The sequence below is a fragment of the Thyridium curvatum genome (assembly GCF_004353045.1).
Source record: "Thyridium curvatum strain D216 chromosome Unknown NODE_14_length_560046_cov_85.173820, whole genome shotgun sequence".
Lineage (NCBI taxonomy): Eukaryota > Fungi > Ascomycota > Sordariomycetes > Thyridiales > Thyridiaceae > Thyridium > Thyridium curvatum.
The window spans coordinates 191433-214926 of NW_022156769.1; the positions used below are offsets into that span (position 1 = coordinate 191433).

General features: G+C 56.9%; 9 protein-coding genes across 9 annotated transcripts; 7 read left to right on the plus strand and 2 right to left on the minus strand.

Moving 5' to 3' along the window:
• Positions 1 to 4682: 4682 nt before the first annotated feature.
• On the plus strand, positions 4683 to 5297 carry E0L32_003256 (uncharacterized protein; the record flags this gene model as incomplete). Its single annotated transcript, XM_031137536.1, has 2 exons — positions 4683 to 4733; positions 4806 to 5297. The coding sequence occupies 2 exons, from the start codon at positions 4683 to 4685 to the stop codon at positions 5295 to 5297; spliced, it is 543 nt and encodes a 180-aa protein (XP_030998849.1).
• A 978-nt stretch (positions 5298 to 6275) lies between these two features.
• On the plus strand, positions 6276 to 7437 carry E0L32_003257 (uncharacterized protein; the record flags this gene model as incomplete). Its single annotated transcript, XM_031137537.1, has 2 exons — positions 6276 to 6598; positions 6690 to 7437. 2 exons carry the CDS (start codon positions 6276 to 6278, stop codon positions 7435 to 7437), a joined length of 1071 nt encoding a protein of 356 aa, XP_030998850.1.
• Positions 7438 to 8235: 798 nt separating this feature from the next.
• E0L32_003258 (uncharacterized protein) lies at positions 8236 to 8787 on the plus strand (the record flags this gene model as incomplete). Its single annotated transcript, XM_031137538.1, has 1 exon — positions 8236 to 8787. One exon carries the CDS (start codon positions 8236 to 8238, stop codon positions 8785 to 8787), a length of 552 nt encoding a protein of 183 aa, XP_030998851.1.
• Positions 8788 to 11358: 2571 nt separating this feature from the next.
• On the plus strand, positions 11359 to 12646 carry E0L32_003259 (uncharacterized protein; the record flags this gene model as incomplete). The annotated part of the gene is made up of 4 exons (XM_031137539.1): positions 11359 to 11572; positions 11637 to 11843; positions 11918 to 12294; positions 12359 to 12646. 4 exons carry the CDS (start codon positions 11359 to 11361, stop codon positions 12644 to 12646), a joined length of 1086 nt encoding a protein of 361 aa, XP_030998852.1.
• A 979-nt stretch (positions 12647 to 13625) lies between these two features.
• E0L32_003260 (uncharacterized protein) lies at positions 13626 to 14879 on the plus strand (the record flags this gene model as incomplete). Its single annotated transcript, XM_031137541.1, has 1 exon — positions 13626 to 14879. The coding sequence occupies one exon, from the start codon at positions 13626 to 13628 to the stop codon at positions 14877 to 14879; it is 1254 nt and encodes a 417-aa protein (XP_030998853.1).
• A 100-nt stretch (positions 14880 to 14979) lies between these two features.
• E0L32_003261 (uncharacterized protein) lies at positions 14980 to 15726 on the minus strand (the record flags this gene model as incomplete). The annotated part of the gene is made up of 1 exon (XM_031137542.1): positions 14980 to 15726. The coding sequence occupies one exon, from the start codon at positions 15724 to 15726 to the stop codon at positions 14980 to 14982; it is 747 nt and encodes a 248-aa protein (XP_030998854.1).
• A 1051-nt stretch (positions 15727 to 16777) lies between these two features.
• On the plus strand, positions 16778 to 17479 carry E0L32_003262 (uncharacterized protein; the record flags this gene model as incomplete). Its single annotated transcript, XM_031137543.1, has 1 exon — positions 16778 to 17479. One exon carries the CDS (start codon positions 16778 to 16780, stop codon positions 17477 to 17479), a length of 702 nt encoding a protein of 233 aa, XP_030998855.1.
• Positions 17480 to 18729: 1250 nt separating this feature from the next.
• Positions 18730 to 19599, plus strand: E0L32_003263 (uncharacterized protein; the record flags this gene model as incomplete). Its single annotated transcript, XM_031137544.1, has 1 exon — positions 18730 to 19599. One exon carries the CDS (start codon positions 18730 to 18732, stop codon positions 19597 to 19599), a length of 870 nt encoding a protein of 289 aa, XP_030998856.1.
• Positions 19600 to 20245: 646 nt separating this feature from the next.
• On the minus strand, positions 20246 to 22224 carry E0L32_003264 (uncharacterized protein; the record flags this gene model as incomplete). The annotated part of the gene is made up of 3 exons (XM_031137545.1): positions 20246 to 21876; positions 21956 to 22043; positions 22111 to 22224. The coding sequence occupies 3 exons, from the start codon at positions 22222 to 22224 to the stop codon at positions 20246 to 20248; spliced, it is 1833 nt and encodes a 610-aa protein (XP_030998857.1).
• Positions 22225 to 23494: the final 1270 nt, after the last annotated feature.

Genomic DNA, 23494 nt, shown 5'->3' on the forward strand with positions numbered 1-23494 from the left:
ATGAAAACACGAATGTTGATCTGACGTGCGTGGTTGAAGGCTACAAGCTGGCCGTTAATTGTTATACAGTTCATGGCTCTGTGTCAGTCAAAGATTGGCCACGACAGAGAAACCCATATCCCAACTGAAGTCGTGCCAACTAACACAAGGTTGACATACACTTTGATCTTGCAAATCCATTATCTGAGCTTCATCAAGACGCTTAAAAGGTGATCACTTCCCCAATCCTATTACAGTCTGAACTTCTTTCTGGTGACGGGTTGTATGGCCGCCATTCCACGGTCAACCCAAGACCTGAGGCACATGTAGCAGAGCTTCATGTTGACGGTCAGAGCAATCACGTGTGGCTGGGACCCGTGATGTGGTTCGACTAATACTGCATACTGCATATGTAGCTTTGAAATGCGTTGTTGGACTCTGTTGTTTTTGGCTATACAAATCAGGGAGTGAACCTGAAGAGTCCTTGTCCATACTTATATATCTACTATGCATATCTCTGTAGGCTCAGATCAATCCTCGGTGCTCTAAAAACTCTTCAATGGATACTTCTTCTGGCGCGTAGGTGAAACAAGTGAAAAGAAGCGGACGCTATTCAGTCTCCAAGATTCTGGCTGAAAGGTCATAGGAATAAGCATCCCGACAACTCTGAACCCAGTGAAATGCCGTGTCTGTCTTGAAAACAACAAGTCATGATTACTCTTATGTGTCACTAACTGTGTCCGATCCATAGTGTGAATTGGCCCGTACCTAACCAGTAGACCGAGAACGATCTCACTTGAATAGACTCTTATGCGTTTGTCCGACGATGATGTTATTCGGGAGTCAACCTTTATCATGTGCAAGCCAGGTTACACTATCATCTAAACACAGCTGAGGAGACACAATAATCACGCCTCTCGTGAGTAATGGGGCGATAGTCGAGCGGCGTTTTGACCTTGGACTGGGTTTCAACGAATACTAGTCTTATTAAATACCTGGCAGTGATCACACTTATACTGTCATTGTGGACCCAACCTGGAATGAGCATTATAGATATGAAAACGACGAATAAATTTTCTGGCAATATTCAGGCCGACTAGACTACGAGAAGAGCAGGTCATGGAGAGCTTCTCATCCTCACTGATTCGGCATGACAATATGGGTGTCCAGGCTTGTTCTAAGACAATTCTCGTACTATTCTCGAAGCTCAGAAGATACGAAAAACACATTATACGCTTTCATTTGAGTTCATGAGGATTACATAAAATAGCGATTTCTTTGTTGAAGCAGGACCAGAATGATGAGCCCAGTCTATTCCAAGCTCCCCTGACATGGAAATATTAACCATGTCGGGAGAATATAGTCTGCTCAAATATGTGAGAACAGTGTTTACATTTAGCCCATCACTCGAGGCTTTCTCGGCAAGTGAGGACCAGATCAGTCAGCGGGCTTGGAACGGAAGTACTTGAATGTCCATCAAACCCATTGGTTTAGGTGCTGGGATAACCTTCGCGAGTTCCAGTGCAAAGATATGCATTTGGTGTGTGTGTGTGAGTAGCATTGAGACATGTCCTGATGAACTTCTCATAACCATTTTGACCGCAACTCTCATTGGGCAATCCTCAGGGAAGGAAGCATTGACATCTCAAGAGGACGAATTCCATATCCTCTTCAAACCTAGGAAGGGAAGCTGTTTGGATCGGATCTTGCTATGACCTAGCAACGGGTATAGTTTGCAATGGTTGCTTTGGACTGGCATTTTCCACCTAGCATCAGAGAACTACAGTGTGTTTGCTCCAAGATACTTTGTCGAGCTATAGGCCCGCCATCGTGATCTTGTCTAGACGCGACTCGTCATGGTTACAAAAGCAAACCTTTCTTCTCTACAGCTTTGTGCGACCTAACTCTTGACAAATATCGCTGCCCTTGAGGGTACTGTATATTTCGGGAATTGGATTCCCTTCTTCGGAAGCACACACTTCCGTATGCGCGATGGGGTATTGCATCTGCTCGGCTTAAAACATCCACACAAGACATTGTCAGGAGCCAGGATAGCTGTAACTCGACGCGGGCTACTGCTTTGCACAATATTGCAAATACAAAAATAGCCATTCCCAGTACCGCTGACCGAAATCAACAAAGTGGGCAGACAAGTTCAGCACGGGCTGGTGTCGCCGGACTGAGTCCGGCTCCGGTCTTGCTGCTTTGATCTCTCGCATGGCATGGCTCGACGGATCGCGGCAGGTTGAGAGGAGGTAACCATTGCGGAAATTTCGCAATCGCCATTGGCGCAGGTAGTCCTCGCTTCAAAATACCACGCCTGCACCCAGGTAGGTAGTCTGTTTGCGACTGCCTCGTACAAGCGCAAAGAAACCCACCGTCTCGAATTCTACTGTTCTGGCTACCAGCTTCGGATGAAGGACTGCCGTTCGCATTGGCTCGGATTTCATCGCCGATACATCAGACTTGGGCACTGCTGGGCCAGACTCGAGGGAGCCATGCTCCAGAATTTCTGCAAGTGCTCTGCATGAGTATGCGTTACACAGCAGTAGTGCAGAATTCGAGGCATCGTCAATGCACGTATGCGGCGTTTGTTGTCCTGAGGTCGGATCTGGGCCGTGATAAGAGGAGAGGCCGCGGAGGGCCTTCCGTCCCGTCGCCCATGGTGAAAGGGACTGGAAGAAGAAAGGCGCGAGTCAATCGGATTATTTTAAACGCTCGCGTCCTGTGTCAATTGACACATGCAAATGAAGAGCTGATTGTGGACGCCTCAACTACTAGGTACAAGTACTGACATGTGAAAGTACAGGCGCCCCGCCGAGATGGGACTACCTTGCGTATCAATTGTTTCCAGGGCACGATAGGCAGTATCGGCAGTGGCGGGACACCCGGCCAGATCGAGCATCCTGGCCTGCCAAGTAGCCCTATCGAGACCTTATATGGGTCTATGAGCGACTGGATTGAGCGCTTCCAACGCCCGGAGAATTCTTCGCTCCTAGCCTGATAATCCATGGGCCTCATCAAAGCCAAGGCCGTGAGCCTCCTCCTGTTTCGGCTCCGCGAGATTTTGAAGAGAAATCGACTACCCTGTCAGTACCTTGATGCCGAGGACATCACAGTGGCGTGCCTGACTACGTACATGAAATGATTCGAGCCGACAAATCTTGGTATGCACTGCTACCTTGGATTTACCTCGTACGAGCGAGTCGCTACTGTCCAGCATGTGCTTCCGATGATGTGCCGGCATATACGGTGCCAACCTGTAGAGCATAGACATGCGAATCTGATCATGGACAGAGACAGATGGGCACCTGCATGGTCTCTTGGAAGACGGCTGTCTTTCCCCGCCCTTGTATGTACGGAGTAGATGCACAGGCATGGGCTTACGTACGGTGTTCGCACGAGGTAGCCGCAGGCGCGACATCTTAGAAAGAAAGATCGCAAAGTGTCTGAGTTGCGCCAAACACCTCTCCACAGAGAGCACATTCCTGAAGTTCCTTCTCCCAGGAGGATGTTTCATCTCCAGACCCGTCTTATCCGAGCCAATCCAGTCTGCAAACCAAGTATGTTCTACATACGCGGCTGCATCTTGAGCCCTCCCTGTAGATAAAGTTCATTAACGGGCGTCCTGCAAGCAACGAAGCTGCCTGGCGTCATCGATACGTGAACGTGCAGCCCAGCGCCAATATGTGGTTGGAGGGGGGCCACACTTTCACATGCAAAACTGCAACCACAGCAAAGCGAAAGGGAAAATTTAGGTCGAGTGAGTGACAGGGGGTGCCTGGAGGGCCCGCCAGAGCTTATCAGGGTTTTAGGGTGGCTCTTGGGTGCTTTTAGTGGCATGTGGCGTGAGCAGGGGGCATCCGGGAGAGCCTCTGGGGCCTGTGCTGGGAGCGGGACGACATTCTTAGCACCATATCAGGCGCAAACCCAATCCGCCTCGTCCAACCAGGCGTCGAGCTGCCACCCACCAATCCGTCGTGCCAATGCATTAGCAATCCTGGCAGGCTGGCGTCGCACTTCGCTATCGCGGACAACCCTCCCGAGCCGGCGTGCCATGATGTGACTGGCGCGTTGCCTTACGCAGGAGAGGAGCCAGACACCCTTGGCAGAAGAGGCGAGAGAGCGAGAGCTACAGCGAGACACTGGAGCGGCGGACCCCTTCACGAAGCAAGCACATGAAAGAAAAGGAAAAAAAAGGCGTCTCCCCCAACCTGCATCCGGCCGGATGATCGAGGTGCGACTCACTCTGTCTGGAGCCAAGTAGCGAGGTGTGGCGTGCGCCTGCTCTGTCTTAGTCCCTCACCCTTCCCAACTTTCTTTAAAGCTCTTTCCTCTCGTCTCCTGTCTCTCCTCTGCAACTGACTGTTTGCACTGTCGTAAGTGATTGCTCATCCTACATTCCCACACCCGTTCCGCATCTTGTGTGTCTCGATCGACAGCACACACCAGCCCAGCGCCCTGTCTCTGAATAAGCCTACTGTTACCCATCCTCAAGCTCACGGGATAGCCTTGCGCTTATCTCCTACACACACACTCTCTCTCTCTCCATCCAAGCTCCGTTGCTGTGCTTTGCTTCACTGGTAAGCTTAGCTTTTCCTTCTCCCCAAGGGACCTGTGATCTGGTCTGACACCCAAGCTCTACTCGCAGGCCATTGCAACTTATCTCGTATAAACGAGCAAACACCCACATCGAAAACGACATGGCTGCACCTCAGGTTAACGGCGATGTGCCACCTTCCGCCTTCTTCGACGTAAGTGGTGCAATGGTCCCCTCCTCCTCTGCCATCGCTCTGAGGCCAAGCTAACAACAGTTGCACACATAGCACCTCTTGAACTACCCCGTCGTCGCTGACAGCGTCAGCACTGTCAAGCAGAACAAGCTCGGCCAGCGCGGCATTGCCCTCGGCGACTCGGCCTACCAAATCCTCGCCAAGCCCGTCCTTCCCTACCTCGAGAAGCCCTATCAATACGTCTCGCCCTACGTCCGCAAGGCCGACGACCTTGGCGACAAGACTCTGTCTCAGATCGACCAGCGCTTCCCGGTGGTCAAGAAGCCCACCGGCGAGCTGTACGAGGACACCAAGAGCTTGGTGCTCTTCCCGTATCGCTTCGGCGTGGAGCAGAAGGACCATGTGGTATCGGTCTTCACGGGCGAGCGTAAGAAGGCCGGCGGCGATAGCATCGTCCCCACCGGCAAGGCTCTGCTGTCGACGGCTCTGATTGTGACGAGTGAGACGCTTCACTGGGCGAGCAGCCTGATCAGCTCCGGCAAACAGAAGGCCCAGCAGCATGCCCAGCAGCAGGGCAACAACTAGACAGCTACCAGCTGAAGGACGGCTCAAGGGTCACGGGTCTGAGCTTGCCCCTCTGCTCACCTTTGCTCACCCTTACCTATCGGGCATGTCATGCGGCGACCGGGTAGGTCGCATCGCAGCGCTGCTCGCTCCTACATGCTGTTTCCTGTTTCTCTGTTTTGACGACTGGCTTCGTGGGTGCTCCTATTGCAGAGCAATTTTGTTTTCTTTTCCTTCTCGATCCTGGCCGGGTGTCGAGTTTCACTATTGATATTGACTGGTCGCGATCGGAATCATGTCTAAAATACCCACGACTTCTTTTGTAATGTAGGCCCATACTGGGGGGGGAATATCGAATAGATTATAAGTTGATAGGCCTGCTGCGCATGTCGATGGATGTGATGAGGCCCGGGATGTGCTGTGTCGAAGGCAAAATAATGCCGCTCCGAGCGGAAGGGCTCCAGGGCAGGCAGTAGAGGACTGTTGCCGTCGATAGGAGGACAATTGGTCGAATATTCCAAGCCAATGTTCAAGACTCAGCTCATCAATCAATCCTTTACGATAGACTGACTGGGTTCTTCGCGAATCGCAGAGTGGTGATGACTGAGCTGTCTTATGGAATTGCGAGTCATGATTGGTGCAGGATGACTGACCTCTGACAAACAGCAAAGGACTGGCGCTAAGCCGCTTTTGTCACAGGGCGGGCTTAACAACCACGATGCTGGCTGGAGCAGCTGGGCCAGTGCTGGACCAATGCTGATGTAACCGTTACTAAGGGATTATGGCGGGGGCAAGAGAAGCTCTTGACGACCATCGAAACCGAGCATTGCTGTCGCCATAAAGTAGAAAACCCGCGGAGGGGCCAAGCGGGAAGGTTCGTGATATTTCTACCCTCTGGTGCGCCCGGTCTAGATCTAGATACCTACACAATACAGTCCTATTTGTCTGTTGCGACTCCCCAGGCGCATATAAGGCACTTGTCCCTCCATCCTCAACTCCATGAAGACCATTTCGCTCCTGATCTCCATCATCGTTGGACTCTGCTCGGTTATACTATTCCGAGAGCCACTGCTCGACCTCGTCAGACACTCGAAATCCTACATCCTGAACACCAACAGCACAGCTACGCAAGACACGCATCTGCACGCCACAGACATGTCTGTCGCCCGAGCGATTCGCAAGGTCTTCCTTGCCGTGGAGCAGGCCGAGGGCGCGGGCGCCCGAGTCCGCCGCTCCATCGGCACGCCCCAGCTGAAGAACTTTTCGCCCTTTTTGATGCTCGACCACTTCTCGATCAAGCCCGGCGCTGGATTTCCTGACCAGTAAGTTTTGTCTCTCTCTCTCTCTCTCTCTCTCTCTCTCTCTTGTTGAAAAGGAGCTACATATGCTGACATTTTGGGCGAAAACCAAAAGTCCCCACCGCGGCCAAGAGACCATCACGTACCTCCTGGAGGGCGCCGTCGACCACGAGGACTTTGCCGGCAACGCGGGCACCATCGAGGCGGGCGACCTGCAGTTCATGACGGCGGGCAAGGGCATCATGCACGCCGAGATGCCGCGCCAGAACGCGGACGGCTCGGCCAACGTGGGCCTGCAGCTGTGGGTCGACCTGCCGCAGGCGCTCAAGAAGTGCGAGCCGCGGTACCGCGACCTGCGCGCCGCCGAGATCCCGACGGCCCGCAGCGACGACGGCAAGGTCACGGTCAAGGTCATCTCGGGCCGGAGCCACGGGGTGGACTCGGTCAAGGACCTGGCCTACACGCCCGTGTGGATCCTCGACGTCGAGGTCCGGCCGGGCGGGAAAGTCGCGCAGCCGCTGCCGGCCGGGTGGAACGCGTTCGCGTACACGCTCGAGGGCACGGCGCTCTTCTCGAGCGGCGAGGGCGGCGAGAGGCGCGCCGTGGAGCGGTACCACAACGTCGTGTTCGAGCCCGAGGGCGAGGTCGTGCGGGCCGAGGTCGACGCCGGCGCCGAGGGCAGCGCGCGCTTCGTGCTCGTCGCCGGCACGCCGCTCGACCAGCCCGTCGTGCAGTACGGGCCCTTTGTGCTCAACACCAAGGAGGAGGTCTACCAGGCCCTCATGGACTACCAGACGCACTCCAACGGGTTCGAGCGGGCGGACGGCTGGCAGAGCGAGATTGGAAAGTCCATGAAGGAGTGAGGAGAAACCGTTTCGGGGGCTTAGCATTTCAAGAACGGACGGGGCCCCGAGTGCGAGTTTTGGTGCTTTTGTGTGTGTAGATAGGGGTTGTAGGTTTGCAATTGCTTCTTTGGGGTGTGAATTCTGTACCTACTGATACCAAAAAAGTTGTTTCTATAGATTTTCTGAAGTTCAATTTTTTTTTCTCTTTGCAACTCTTCTCGCCTCGCGATCAGTCCAATTTCGGCAGCACTTCGGGAGCGAGTCGCGTCTTGATAAAAAGATACGACACGCGCTCGCTTGATCTCCCATCAGAGAGAGAGTCTACACCAGTTCTCTCTCGTGTCTACCTTACACACGCACGGGTTTGATATTGGCCCACCTTGAACCAGAATCCTCCAGGTCATCTCAATCTGAGGGGAGGGTGAACGACAAGTATCTTGCTTGATCACCAAGGTGCAAGTCACTTCCTCTATTTATCCCTTAGAACTCGCGACTTCGACTGGGGTCTCACCACTGCTTTCCGACTAGCAACTCCCAACACGATTGCGGCATGCATTGATTGCAACAGTCACTGAAATCTGATTTAAAAAGGCTGATTGCAACAATCACTTAAATCTGATTTAAGTGTGACCAGTTGCAAAGACGAGCCAACTTTTGTCATTTAAGGAGCCAGCAAGAATCAGTTTCTCCTAACCACAACCTCACCTCAGGTATGTTATTTATATATTCATTCTTAGGCTCGTACTTACATTGCATCTAGGGTGATATCACTTTACACCACTCTCACTTTGACTTGTTTACCTACTCATCGTCAATATGACCTCTTCTGACCACAGCACGAAGGATGTCATTGACATCTCCGACGACTCGCCAGGTCCGTCACAGGCATCGGGCGCTGGACCATTCCCAGCCCCCTCGACGGCCCAAGCGGCCGCAGAGGTCCTGACCATCAACTCTGCGCAGCCAGGCAATGCAGGCCCCTCCCAGGGTTCTTCTCCTCCCGCCAGCAACGCCGCGGCCGAGGTGGTTCGAGCCCTGGAGGGCGTGCACCGGGGAGTGACGGCCCGTCTGGACAGGACCAATCTGGCACAGCCCATCGAGGAGAACACGCGGGACATCCAGGAGCTCCGGCGCAAGAACGACGCCAACCTCCAAGGCATCACCGAGGTTGGACAGACACTCGCCAGCCACGCGCAGATGCTCCGGGACGTCCAGGCCGGCATGGAAAACCTGTATGGAGGTTCCCCCCTCTCTGCGCAGCCTCCTTCGCCGGAGCCGGAGCCGGAGCCGGAGCCAGAGCGATGCATTATCACCTTCTGGGTCTCGCCCGAGATGAGAGCGAAGATCAGGGGATTTGAGGACTTCTGAGGTGGAAAGATGGATGGGAATGGGGCCCCCCCTTTGATGTAAGGTCATGGACCAGTTGCGTGGTGGAAGCTGTATGGTGGAATTTGGAGCAGTGAGAGAATTCCCGTAGTCGTGGTACTCCGATACATGCTGCATTACTTTACTTGATTACTACGAGCTTGTGTAACCAAACAGGGACAAGAGGTGAGCGATGTACATGCGTGTGAAGACAAGACCAATAGTGACAAGCCACAGCGTTCCCTTCGGGGTCAGCGAAGTGATTGCCACGCCCAAGCCTTGCCGACCCAGGACGGACGGGCTCTTGAGAAGATTGACAGACGATCACAGATCCTCCTCCGGGGCCCCGGGTCTGCCTAACGTGGCTCTGGCAATCAGCCTCGCTTTTGTGATGTCAGATCTAAAGGGGAAGGCTTCTAGAAGGGTTCTGGCCACGGGGTGGCTGCGCAAGCTGGGGGATGGCTACGAAGGTTCGGTCGGGATTGACTTTCGATTTGCCACTGGAACAAGCTTCCATTGCCAAGGTGTAAACCTTGTGAGCTTCCAGAGGTCCTAAGCCCTGTGCTGATTGGATACGCTTCATCTCCCAATTGATCTTTGAAGATGATATCCAGGAAGAGGGATGTTTAAAGGTGGAGACTGCCCAGTGGGATTGGGAGGCTGTGTCTGGTCAGGCGATGACGGAATTGTCGTCTAGGTAATATGGAGTTTCATTGCAGCGGCGACGGTGGATCACCACCAACGGCCGACCGAATTTGGTGATTTCAGTGGAGGGTCCATAATTAAGACCGTTCAATTCACCTGATTGATTGATTGCTCACAGACCGGGCTGACAGTCACCCCGTGTCTCGTGGAGGGCATCATCACTCTTGGAGCGGCCGGGCTGCCTTTGTGCGGCACAGAAGAGGCATTTTCCGTCTACTATCGAGAGGCAAATTCCCTTGCGATTTGGTCCGAGTACCAAGTGTAGGTTGATGAGCCATGAGCTAGGTACATCTCCTTCAATTCTTTATCTTCCAGCTTGAGACCTGAATGGGGTCCGCCGATCGGTTTGCTCTGCCACTTGGGGGACGATGAGATGACGCCAAGCAAGGCCAAGCTTTTTGGTTTACGTAGAGAATCCACTTTTCGGGGGCCCAGGGCTGATGCGGTGCACGGATCTCGGCATGTCAATGGTTTTGGGCAATTGTGATTGTGATGGGAGCTTTGCGGCAAAAGGGGATGCGATGTTCCGGGCGCTCTTTCGACTTAGTCGGGGGTGGCATACGCAATGCGCAGCCCACCGCTCGAGCTAACAGGTCAGAAAAGTTACGCGACTGGGAAGGGAGTCGTTCGCTGCGTGCGGTAGGTAGTCTGCAGGAAGTCCGGGAGAGGGAGTGTAGTGTACCTAGCGCAGAGGTACTCCGTGGTGTCATGAAATCCAAAACGTGTGCATCGCCCTTGTTAGTCTCGGCATCGTGTTAGTGCCGTTTGTAGTTGTCATTGACGGGGAGATGTCCAAACGCATGCCAGCACCGGATCCATCCTGTCCACTTTAGGCTCTTCTCGGGGCGCCAGTCAGTAGTGCTGTGCTAGAGAGCAATATCTTTTTCTCTGCTTCTGCTTCGACTTCTATTACCTACCTAGTACCGAGTAGGTAGTTGTGTAAGATGGCTCATGACCTGACCTGAAGTGGGATTGAAACAGTTCCCCCTTCCCGTCCAACACGAGAGGGTGAGCTCGCGCATTCGCCACAGGACAAAAGGACCCTGGCCGCGTTCGCCCAGCGGAGAAGAGGGATTTTCCCCCTCTCTGCCACCCATGAGGCTTTTCGCCTCTGCTGACGATAGAGTGAATAGTCTTAGTACTTGTAATCTGCCCCGTTCGTATTGATCGTAAAGTGTGTATCAGATAGGTACGGAGCACTCCGTGGTAAGTACTTGTAAACCGAAGTGCCACGACCAACTCCCAGTCATGGCGTATAAGTGGGCCCCTAAAACAACCCTGAGAAGGGCCTGCAGAAGGGTTTCTTGGGGTGAGGAGGCACTGCACTGCCCAGACTAAAACCCCGCACGGCCCAATAATCATACCGTCACACAGCCTTCGCAGTGCCGCATTAGCCTGGACTCCTGGGAGACAACATGTTGGGCGCTAGAACTCGGGTCTGCAGGCCCCCGATTTTCCCACCCTGGCACCTGTGAGCCCCCGGCCAGTAGCGTTTGCCCACCACCATCCCCCCCTTGGCACACTCCACTGCAACCGCTAAACAGGGGGTGCCCACCGTGTCACCATACCGCAAGATGCTGCATCGGGCAACAGCGCGCTCTCGTCCATGTCGTTCATGACAGGCAAGCACCACCCCCAGCTCTGGGGGAGCTTTGTTTCGATAAATACGGCCTGTTTCGTCCTCTCCCTCAGACCACGTTTGGTTCCCCATCCTCCATCTTTCCCCACTGCCATTGTCAGAGCTCAAAGAGCAACTCATCAAATATTTCACTCTGGCCCGTCGCATCGCAGCCCACAATACACATATACAATAGCCCCTGTCTCCTGCCACCACGCACTGAGCTGCAGCTCGCAGAGATCGTAGCAAAAATGGACCACAACACGCAACAGCAGACCTTCACCAACGGAGCCGGCGCAGGAACAGCCCCTGGAACTGCCGGCTCTTCCAAGGCTCCCCTCGAAGCCGGCTTCAAGCCGCAGCAGAACATGGTCGTCATCCCTCCCAAGAAGGAGGACCTCCAGCCCAGCTATGCTACCGTTGTCGGTGCTGACCCTAACCCCCGAGGATGGTACGGCACCATGAGTATGTTTGACCTCGGGACTCCGTCTATTGCGCCAATGTAAAGACTAATCGTGTCTCCGTATAGTCAACGCTCTCGGAGCTATCGTTGGAACTATGGGTGCTATTCCTTGCTGCATCGTCTGCCCTAACCCCTACAAGAGCGTGGGCCAGGGCAACGTTGGTCTTATCACCAAGTTTGGCCGCTTCTACAAGGCTGTCGACCCCGGTCTGGTCAAGGTCAACCCGCTCAGCGAGCGCCTGATCCAGGTCGATGTCAAGATTCAGATTGTTGGTAAGTGTCTCCAGCCACCACTCTAAGAAACGACGGAAATGGACAGCCATTAACCCGACCGCCACCCCTTGCAGAGGTCCCCCAGCAGGTTTGCATGACCAAGGACAATGTCACTGTCCACCTCACCTCGGTCATATACTACCATATCGTCAGCCCCCACAAGGCCGCCTTCGGTATCGCCAACGTTCGCCAGGCTCTGATCGAGCGCACCCAGACCACCCTGCGACACGTCGTGGGAGCTCGCATTCTGCAGGATGTCATTGAGCGACGAGAGGAGATTGCGCAGTCGATTGGCGAAATCATTGAGGATGTTGCCGCTGGATGGGGTGTCAAGGTGGAGAGCATGCTCATGAAGGACATTGTCTTCAGCCAGGAGCTCCAGGAGTCCCTGTCCATGGCCGCCCAGAGCAAGCGCATTGGTGAGAGTAAGATCATTGCTGCCAAGGCAGAGGTAAGTTGGACTGCTATTACGCTGAGGAGTGGATTGATCAGGACTGGACTGACCGGATAAACAGGTCGAATCCGCCAAGCTCATGCGACAGGCTGCCGATATTCTGTCCTCGGCTCCTGCCATGCAGATCCGCTACCTCGAGGCTATGCAAGCCATGGCCAAGAGCGCCAACAGCAAGGTCATCTTCCTGCCGGCTGCCAACCAGACGATGCCCGGCAGTCCGGCGTTCAACGCCGCCATGAACAATGCCTCCCCATACGACGGCGAGCACCATGGCGAGTCGAGCACTTTTGGAGGTGGGGACCCAGGTTTCCAACAAGCCATCAACGCTCGCATCGTCGAGAACATCTAAAAACTCTCGTTGATCAAAGAGGCCAGTCACGCTGACTCTAGGGTTTTGTCTGTTGCACTCTAGCCCATGAACATGAAGGCTGGCAAACCTTCACGACCTAATCCTGATCACTGACAACCACCGCCTCGTCATTTCATCGTTATCATCGAGATCCCTGTTCGCGTTTGCTTTTTTTTTTCCATCTGCAATTTTATACCCAACATTCGAACCGCCACGCTCAAAATCGAAACTGGTCTCGGTCACGAATTCTTGTATTTCTAACAGATCCTGACGAATGACGAGGACCCCACAATGTCGACAGGAAGGCGACGGGGCTAATGAGGAGGATTATGGAGCTTGGATACCCTGGACGACGAAATGTCTCCTACTAGAATGATCGGAACGGTGATCGGAACAGGAGAGGGGACTATGGTCTGGCTTCGTCGGCAGGATACCCACAATCGTTTGTATGTTCATGTTAGGGCTGTTTTATATCCACACGATTCTTTGCAATGTGTATATCGGTGCCAGAGTGCACTTCACTCGTTATGACCAGATGCAATCAATGATATGATATCTCTCTGAGAATGATTATGTCTGTGGCTCGTGTCCTACGGAGAGTGATGAATTCTACGAGTCTGATCCCCGATCGTAGAGTTCAGCTTGCTATCTTAAAATCTTGAACAAAATCCTTACAAAATGTATGAGCAAGCATTTGATATTGAATCACTTTGTTGCTGGTCCTGAGTGGTATCTGGGCGTCTGGCAATTGGTTGATTCCAAACGAAGCTCACGAGTTGTACCCCACATCTTTACTTACCCCAGGTTTTATGATAAGGAGTTTTCCATATCTCAAACTTCTGGCTCCTTCGTGAGATTCTCCGTAAACCCAACTCAGTCTCGTCAAAGGGAAAACCCCGCGAGCGAAAAAGAAAAACCGAAGCTATGCCTCTGTAGGTACCAATTTTCCTTTCGAATGGAATACACTCTTTTTTTGGACATGAAGGCGTGTGTGAAAAGAATCTCCCGAACGCTGACAGCTCTCCTCTCCCCCGCGCACCCGCGATGTAGCCACCTCCTGGGCAAGAAGTCGTGGAACGTCTACAATGCCGACAACATCGAGCGCGTCCGGCGCGACGAGGCCGCCGCCGCGGCGCGCGAGGCCGAGCGGGAGCGCCGCATGCAGGAGGACGACGCCGCGCGGCGCCTGGCCATCCTGCGCGGCGAGGAGCCGCCGCCGCCGCCGCTCCCCGAACCTGGGCCCGATGCCGACGGTGACAATGCCGCCGCCAGACCTCTGCACAGGGAGTGGGGGCCACCGTTCGAGGGCAGGAAGCGCAAGAGGCGCGGCGAGGACGACACGGACTTTGAGATGAGGGTCGCGCGGGAGAGGGCCGAGGTGGGCGACCGGGCGGCGCGGGAGATGGGGCGGGGCGCCGGCGGGGCGCGTGCGGGTCGGGGCGGGAAGGAGGTGTCGCTCGTGGATGCCAGGGGCCACATCGATCTCTTCGGCGCGGCCAGGGCGGATGATGAGGAGGCCGCGCGGCGCGGCGGCAACGAGACGCGGAGGGACGGCCGGCCGCCGCGGAGGGAGGAGAAGCCCGCCACCGCGGCCGCGACCTCTGCGGCCGCAGAGGGCTGCGGCATGCGCTTCGCCGACGCCGGGGGGCGGCGGGCCGGCCTCGCCGACGGGAGGAAGCCGTGGTATGCCGCGCGGGAGGAAGCCGAGCCGCAGGGCGCGGCGGCGGCCGGCGAGATGCAGGTCAAGCCCGAGGACGCCTTCGGGAGGCAAGACCCCGGGCGCAAGGCGCGCGAGGTGGCGCGCCTCTCGGCGGGAGACCCGCTGGCCGCGATGAGGAGCGGCGCCAGAAAGGTCCGGGAGCTGGAGCGGGACAGGAGGAACGAGAGGGAGGAACGCGAGAGGGAGCTGAGGGACCTGAGGCGAGAGGAGAGGCGGCGGGAGAAGAGGCGGAGACACGAGGGGAGGAAGCGCTCCGGCGCTGACGGCGGCGACGACCTGGAGAGCCTCGAGGGCTTTAGCCTCGATGCCCCGCCACCTTCGAAGCAGTCGGACAAGAAATATCGTGACGAACGGCACAGAGACAGGCACAGGGATGAAGACAGGCACCACCGGGAGAGGGATAGATCTAGCAGAGACGATGAGAAGGATTACCGCCGGCCTAGGAGCGACCGGGAACGCAGTGACGGGCATCGAAGCCACCACCGCCACCGCCACCATGAACATTCTCGATAGCGTTTACCTCTTTTATGATACCCAGCAAACGATGTACTATTTTTTACAATTCTCTCCCCCCACGCAACCATGACTGCCTCCTGCACCCACCGGTGCATCATCACCTCTGCTGCCAAGGGAGCTTGATGTCTACGGGCCTGAGATCCGCCTTGACCATATCCGCCAGCGGCTTAGGCCCGGCCTCGAGCGCCTGGCGGATCTCGGCCGCCGTCGCCTCGCTCAGCCCCTCCCTCCGGCTCGAGTAGAAGTCGACCCCTTCCTTGGTGAAGAGCGTGGGCGCGAACCACGTCACAACCCAGAGCTCCTCCTCCTCCCCTTCAGCCTCGGCGCCCGCCCCCTCGGCGCCCTCCCGCCGCAGCGGCCGGCGGCCCCAGCCCAGCACCTCCCAGTGGCTGTGCACGAAGCGCAGCCAGCGCCTGCCCCGCCAGTCCCAGGCGCCCGCGTGGGCCCGCGGCCCGCTCGCCGTGTCGACGCCCTCGACCGTCTTGACGCCGGCGGGCTTCCTGCCGGGCCGGTTGGACTCGTACTCGACGAGGTCGCCGAGGCGCGGCGTGGACTGGCCGCCCGGCCCGCCGCGCACGGGGCTCAGGGGCGAGTAGGTGATGCGGACGTTCTGGGCCGAGCGCCACATGCCCAGCGTCGAGTGCGTGACGGTCCAGGTGCGGTGCAGCCAGTCGAGGGGCGGGGCGGCGGCGGCGGCGGCGGAGGCGGAGTCGTCGTCCTCCCCCTCGGCCTCCCGGGGCGGCGTGGCGACGTACTTGGACGGCGCGCGGATGGTGACTGTCGACGGGGCGACGGCGTTGGCGTCTGTGGAGCTGGAGGGCGTTGGATCTTGAGGCTCGGCCATGCTCGTGTCTGTGGGATGTGATGTACACTAGGATAATTACGGAGAGTAGCTCTCAGGAACTGGAAGCGAAGCTGGTAAGAGGAGCAGGGTTCAGGCTAGCAATGGAATCAAGATTAGGTAAGTATCAGGTAAGAAGAGCGGAGCGGTTCTCAGGGTATAGCAAAGCGAGGGAGAGACACCATGAAGACGAGGAGTTTGCGATATCACTGCGAACGAGGGGCGGTGTCTATTGGAGATCTCTGTCAATGGAGGTTGTTGGAGAAAGCCTCATGGGCGCCACGCCATCCATTGCTTGGGGAAGCTTTGGAGCTTGGAGCTTGGAGCTTGGAGCTCGGACCCCCTGTAAGAGCCAGTGTTAGAGGTGATGTCACAGCGCCGACCCGCTAAATTAGCGACTGCCCACACGTCCCCAGGTAGGTACATTGCCCAAGTACCTTACCCCCCCCCCCCCTCCATGTGCCAAAGCCGGACTCAGCTCAATTGTGCCGAGTCCCTGCATTTCAAACATGGCTGATTGGCATTCGCATTGTTTTGCAGAGGATCCCGTCCGGTGGCCAGTTTTTGCGTCTGCATTTTTTACTTGACTGTATCTCTCGGCATGCTAGGTAGGTAGTTCCTGCCGTCATCCCATGATTTGTTTCCCCTGCCAACATGCCTCAGGCCCTTCCGCCTTTCCTTCCAGAAGAAGCTCTTTCGAGAGAGGAGAGCGCCTTCCCTCATTCCCCAAGCCAAACCCTGCCGGAAACCGCCTAGTGGCTGCCCGGACCCGCTGAATAAGATTCCATCCCGACTCTATTTGACGCTATCGCAATTTTATGTCGAGACCTCATCTGCACTTTTGTCTTCATGTCGAAAACAACTCCCTTCGCATAGCTTCGTACAAATTCCCAAGCTAGCTAGCTAGCCAGCTAGGCCCAAATACACCCTCTCCTCCCACTACAGAGTTTCTTGCCCCTCGTCAAGCCAGCCAACCCCTTTCCCATTCCCTCTCTCCCTCTCCCTCTCCCCTCTCTCTCCCCGTCCCTTTTCCCTTTCAAGAACACACACACCCATGTCCTCCGGCGACGAGGAAGACGCCACCTCGGCCGCCATGGCCGCCATGATGGGCTTCTCCTCCTTCGGCGCGCAGGACCGGCCTTCCAAGAAGCGCCGCTTCAACCCGCGCGCCGACGCCGCCACCGGGACCGGCAGACAGGGCCCGCTGCCGCCGCCGCCGGCCGGGACGGGCGCCAACTCGGCGCCCCTGGGCCCCGCGCGCCACTACTCGTCCAACCTGCCGCTCCACCCCACGCCGCGCGACGACGACGACGACGACGACGACGACGAAAGGCAGCCCCAGTACATCGACACGTCCCGGCCCGTGGGCCACGAGGAGCCCGCCGACCCGGAGGAAGAGGCCCGGTTCCAGGCGCAGATCGACGCCATCGTCGCGGCCGGCAACGCCACGTACGGCTCGGTCGCGCCTCCCCCCTCGTCGTCGTCGGCGTCGTTGTCGGCGCCGGCGCCGGCCCCCGGGCTCGACGGTGGCCCCCTGCCAGCCGCCGCCACGGCGCCAGCTAGAGTCCCAGGAGGGCCGGGCAGGGGAGGCGCCGGCGGTCGCGGAGGGCACCGCCACGGCGCCGGCCCCGGGGGAGACTGGTGGATCGGCTACTACGACCCGAGCAGCAACGAGAACCCGTGGGCCAGGCTCGAAGGGCAGCTCGGCCTGCAGGCCCACGGGTCCTGGCTGGCGAGAGGAGAACGCGTCGGGTAGCGATGGCGCGGGCAATTGGTCCACGAGAGGGACTGCTGTGGGCCGCGGCAGAAAAGCGAGTGCTCGCTAGAGCGAGCAATCACAGGAGATATTCCCCGTCCTCCCTACATCACCTACCAAGAACCCCATACACACTACCTGAGCAGAGCACACACACACACACAAGAAGGCCATCACGTGATAACCCTGGGCAGTGATGCCCGACACGAATCACTCTCATCACATGACGGCAGCATCGCACAGCAGGGCCAGAGCCCAATGGCAGAGCGGGCAAGGGGACGGGGGCAATACGGTGCTCCAATACGGTCACTGGGCTGCGGCCGGTCGCACTCGACGGAGCGGGCAAGAGAGAGAAAAACGGAATTGGTATTATGGCACTCTAAGGAAAAGACAGCAGCATCTCCTCCCCCCCCCCCCCCCCCCCCCCCCCACTCCCCCCAAAGACAAACAATACCTCGTTTGGTCCTCAAGAATGGCTCTCAGAAAGTATGGATTGACACGCGGGCCAGTGTGTGCTGAAGCCATGTGGTGGTTCAAGGGCTCATTGCCCGGGGCGACTGAGCAGCTTTCGGGATAGCTATTATTCGGCCTCTTGTTGAATGTGGACAATCTGAGACTGCCCTGCCGATATTATTGACACAAAGAAGAAAGTGAATTGCATCTAGTGGCTTCGTTGAATGGATGGATGAATGGAGTTACAATAGAGCGTTCAGATTTCACTCCGCCCCTATTCAGCTCTGGACGTCACTTGAACAATAGCAATTGATCACAATCACTTTTCAGTCCTTTCCTTCCCAGAGACTGACTGCCTTCGAATCCGAAAGAATCTTCCCTTCTGCTATAAAAAAAACATTCTGGCCTAAATATTGCAACCTCTTCCATCTTTTCCCCAACATCAAGGTGAACAACGCCATCCACAGATCTGCTCCCCCATCAACAATCATCATCTGTGCACATAGCTCCTCGCATGCTTGCCTTTGGCTTCGAGCTCTGCGATCCCTTTCCCCCCTTGTCTGCTTCGTTCTAGCAACTTCCTCCCCGAGTCTTCCTGCTTGGCCCCTATTCAGGTCCCCATCACCACAGGTCCGCGTCAGTGTGCACTCAGAACCGGGACACCGAGCGTTCACCTCCCAATCACAAAGACAAGAGAAGAACCACCACCATTCCGTCAGCTTTCCACCTCCCGATTACAAAGACAAGAAAAAGCATCACCACCCCTTATCAGCTGCCCCAACCAGGTCAGTAGCAATATGTGTAAGCGCGTCTACACCCTCTTCGTGGCCTGCGGCTGCATCCTGCAGACCGCCGATGCTCTGCACAGCTGCGAGTTCGGCGCCGCTCATCCCGGCTGCCGGTCCGTCACGAACAAGCTGCTCTTCGCCGCCGTCAACGACAGCGACCCCTACTCCGGCATGTGCCCGTACCACAAGGGCCAGGCCCGTCAGGACCGTCGCCGCCGCCGCCGCGCCGACCACGGCAGCGATGGCTCTGCTTCGTCGTCTGCTACCAGCACCCCGCCGACCGATGACACCACCCAGCCTGGCGAACTTGAGCGCAGCGACTCGGGCATCGGCGCCACAGAATACGACGGCATGGCTATATCCTGGCAATGCACTCCTGTCCTCGTTACCTCCGCTGGCAACAAGGACGAGAGGCCCGTTCTCTGTGCCCTTCCTCCTCAGCCCGAGGAGCAGGAGATGCGCGCCCGTGGCTCGCAGCAGCAGCAGCAGCACCGCCACCTGAACGAGAACGTCGTGCCCATCCCCGTCGTCTTCGGCGCTGCCAGCACTTATCTCGCGAACGACGACCTCGGTGACCAAGACAGCATCATCGACCTGGACCAGGAGCGCGGAATTCCCGACGGCGAGGGCCGCCTCCAGCGCCAGCCTCTCCGGGAGCTGTCCTACACCCCAGTCGCCGAGGGCGGCGAACGCGAGGCTGCCCGACCCGCGGACGAGAATCGCGCCGGTGAGGAGCGAGCCACTCCTGGCGCGCAGATCAACAACGAGAACGTCGAGCCCCAGCTCGGCAGTGCTCTCGAGCCCGCTCAGGAAGAGGAACTGGCGTGGGCGGGTTGGGCACCGTACGCCATCTTCCACGAGCCGATTGCCCTTCAGTAGGGTCGAGGACCTTACGGATCCTTTTTCAACTGGTCATTTCCAATGATTTTTCCTGCTCAGTGTTGTCAAGCAGCACTCTGAGCTTTGGATTCTGGTTTCGGAGTTGGTAGGGTTCATCAGGCGTGTTGTTTCCGGCATTCCTTGAGAGGGAGAGAGTATCTGGAGAAAGAAGGAACTTGGGAAGAATTACCTGTGGTGAGATTATTTGTGGTGCATTTCGAGCACCACCTGAGTGAGGGATATGGATTGGTGTTATTTTTGGAACTTTCATGACAAGAGAACCTGTTTGTGCAAGGTCAAACAGAGATAGATACGATCAGCATTGATGAAGAGAGAATTTGATTTTTGTTCCGCGTAAATTGTACAATTGGTGTATCTGTCTGAGGAAATTTCTGTGTATCATGACATCGTGAAAATCGTTCTGTCGTACCCCGATCTGCCATGGGAAACTGAGCCTCGCAGATCGGTCGCTGTTGCACACTTTCCTTCTGAAGGAGATGAATCCTGATCTGCAAAATCAATATAAGCTACACACACTCTCTCTCTCGCGTCATCACTCGCTCTCAACGCCAGAGTCTCTTCGTACAAAAGCCTTCGGCCTGGTCCGGCGTGGCGCGTTCTCCTCTCCCGACGCGGCACGGGGCTCCTAACCCCATGCCTCAGTGGGATATTTCCTCCCCCCGACTCCAGTCACGACCGGGCTGGGCATGCGGTTCTGCCACTTCCTGCGCTCCCGCTCGTGCTCCCGCTCATCCAGTTCCGGATCCCTGTGCCTGTCGATATCAGCATGGCTGCTTGTTCTCCGCTGAGCTTCTGGTCTCTGTAAATACCGGTCCCGGTCACGGCGGCTGCGAGATAACCTCTCCCCTTCCCAGTTGGGCTCCCTTGGACGTTCTCGTAACCTGTCCCTGTCCCTATCTCTGTCTCTATCGCGATCCCGGTCCCGGTCGCGGTCTCTATCCCTGTCCCGGTCTCTATCGCGGTCTCTGTGTCTATCGCTGTCCCTGTCCCTGTCCCGATCCCTGTCTCGCTCCCGCTCGCGGTCCCTATCCCTCTCACGTTCCCGGTCGCTGCCCCGTTCGCGATCCCGATCACGGTCGCGATGCCGCTGGCTGCGACTCCGAGTCCTGGGGCTTTGTTCACCGCTCATATCTTCGTCGTCTTCATCATCGTAGGACCAAGTCCTGCTGAGCCTAGACCCCAGATTCTCGCGGGAGTAGCGCGAGGAGCTCAAGCTGCTGCCATGCGAGCGTGAGCCACTTCGCGGCTTGTCGGCCGTCGAGCCGCCGATGAGCCCGCTCGGCAGTATGGAGGTAATTTTGTCTAGGGGGTGGAACCCGCTGCGGCGTCGCGTCTCCTCTCCACGGTCGTCCCGACGCCTGTGCCCGTCCGGTCTGAATCCTGCGACCGCCGGGGGCGCATTGGGGGCTTCCGGAGGTGCCATGAAGCGGCGCACCGACGGGGGTGGCTGGTCATCGCTGCGCGGGTGGTGCCTCCGCTTGGCCGTCCGAGGGCTCAACGGTTCGTCCGAGTCGCTGGACGATGAGATGTGTCGCGGCTGGCTATGGCGCCGCTGCTGGACATAGTGCGGCGGATCCAGATGGGTCGCCGAGTTAGACGTGCGCATCGGATGCTGCTCGTGAGGAGGCGACGGATAGTCTGAGAAGCTTCGGCGTCGTGCGCGGTCCTCCGCAAATAACCCGCGGCCAAGCCGGTCGGGTGATTCGTGCAGCCCAGCAGACCGGGGAACATACTTGCCCGCGGGGGCGACGTGGGCGAAGGCCACGGTCGGGTTGAAGTACTCCTGCTCAATATTCCGGGCTCGTGGCGAGGAGGAAGTGTGCTGCCTCGAACCCGGCCCACCCGGAGGTACCCGCACATGGGCAAAGGAGCTGTTCACCCTGTCGGAGAACGAGGGTGGCGTGTCGTCCTTGGGTGTGGCCTCGCGGCGTAGTTTCTCTGCGCACTGCTTGTGCCACCGATCAATCTCGGGGTCGGGCTCGGTAGGAAAGGCTTCTTTGGGCAGGTCGGCAGGGAAGGGCTCGTTGGTGTCTGGGTTCTTGAGTCCCCAATTCTTGACAGCAAACTGCAGGAAGGGCACATGTTCCTCGGGCGAGAGCAGCGTCTCGATGCTCTGCCAGCGAACAAAGCCCTTCAGGGTCAGCGCCGGGATGTTTGGGGCGCTGAAGTCGTCCTCTGAAGGCTGGAGGGTGTGTTGACAGCCGGTGACCTGCCAGATGTACGAGATGGACTGATGCGGCGCCTTCAGGAAGAGGGCTTGCGGGACGAGTAGCCGTTAGACATGCAACAGACAGAATGCATCTCTCGCTGTCTCAAATCACAAAAGGTGTCTTACAGTCATAGTTCCCTCCGACAGCCTGATAGTAGGCTGCCATTTTCTTGGGAGACAAGACATGTTCGTTCTTGTCACCGAGTTCGTCAATCTGGAGAGCGGCGGCATCAGTCTCACGAGCGAGCGCACGTACTCGACCGCGATGGATTGGTCCTTACGATATATTGACCGATAGCCCTGAGCAATGCGTCAAGGACCGCGGTTGGCCCCTTGTCCTCCTGGAAGAGGTAGCCATAGTACGCTTTCGCGTCGACCGGCGCTGGAGTCGCCATCAAGGGCACTCGAGCTGAGCAAGGTTATTAATTATCTGAACTCTATCGACTTGGGGCACGGTGGAGCTAGGAGCAGCAAGCGGCAAGATTGTCGGCGGCATAACTGGGTTGGGATGAAGGCAGGTCGTTCTGCACCCATGCGGCAGGCGAGAGTGTAATCGAGACGGAAGGGTGGAGGCGGTGACGATTTGCACGACGACGACTGTGCGTGTGTATGTAAGACCGGCCGGGGGGTGTGGGAGGGATGCGACACAGCACGGTATTTCTATTTGTAGCGGCGACGCGCTCCTCTCTGTGACTGGCGAAGGCAAGACAGGCAGACGCAGCGTGTAGCGAACAGGAACAGGCTGACATCCGGAACGGACAGGTGAGTCAGGCTCGGACCAGACCCTGCTGATTGAGGGCACCGTGATTGCAACAACATGCACACGAGATGTGCGAGTGTGTGAGCCCAGCCCAGGCAAGCAGGCAGCGGAGGGAGGGGGCGAGGTTGGAGGGAGGGAAATCAAGCAGTTTCAGGCAGGGCATCAAGTCCTCTGCGCTGGCCCACGATCGACCCAGGGAATAGCCACAAACTAAGCCGGAGCGACCTTGGCAGGCGACGAGCTGGGGAAACAGATAGCTGTCATGCTAACATGAATACTTGTACTTACCGAGAAACTGTGTGTATTGGGCATGACACTACTGCTAGTGTGACAGCTATTCCAACATCCGGGGCCATCACATCACCGGTACATTTCTTGCGACGCTCGCCTGAGCTGCTGACCGCTCATTGCGCGACACGTGCACCCCTGGCCAAGGCACTTTGCCTTCCACACACACACACACACTCTCTCTCGCGCGACTGGGGATTGTTCCGGATTGATTTCTCGCAGTTGTACAGCACAAGGCAATCACCTTCCTCGGTCCAGAATCCATATGAGCCGCGACACAGCAGTCAATCAGAGCTCATCTCGTCCCACCTTAGGCAGAAAGGCTCTGTAGGATGTGATGCCGGATGCCAGGACCTGCCATCCGCTTGCCGCAGCCCGCAGCTCGATCCGACCGAGCCGGGAAATTTTCGGTGCTTCTCATTGATCTTTGGCGATAGCGATTTGTGTGAAAAAAGGACCGTTTTCTGATGCCAGGCTGGCCGTGCAAATACGCGGTCCGAATGGCTCAAAGAAATGAGGATGTGTTCATTACGTCGAAGAGACTCCCACTCCCAGGGCCCAGGGTTGCCTTGAGTAGGTAGGTAGAGTACAAGTGAGGAGAGTACAAATGAGTAGAG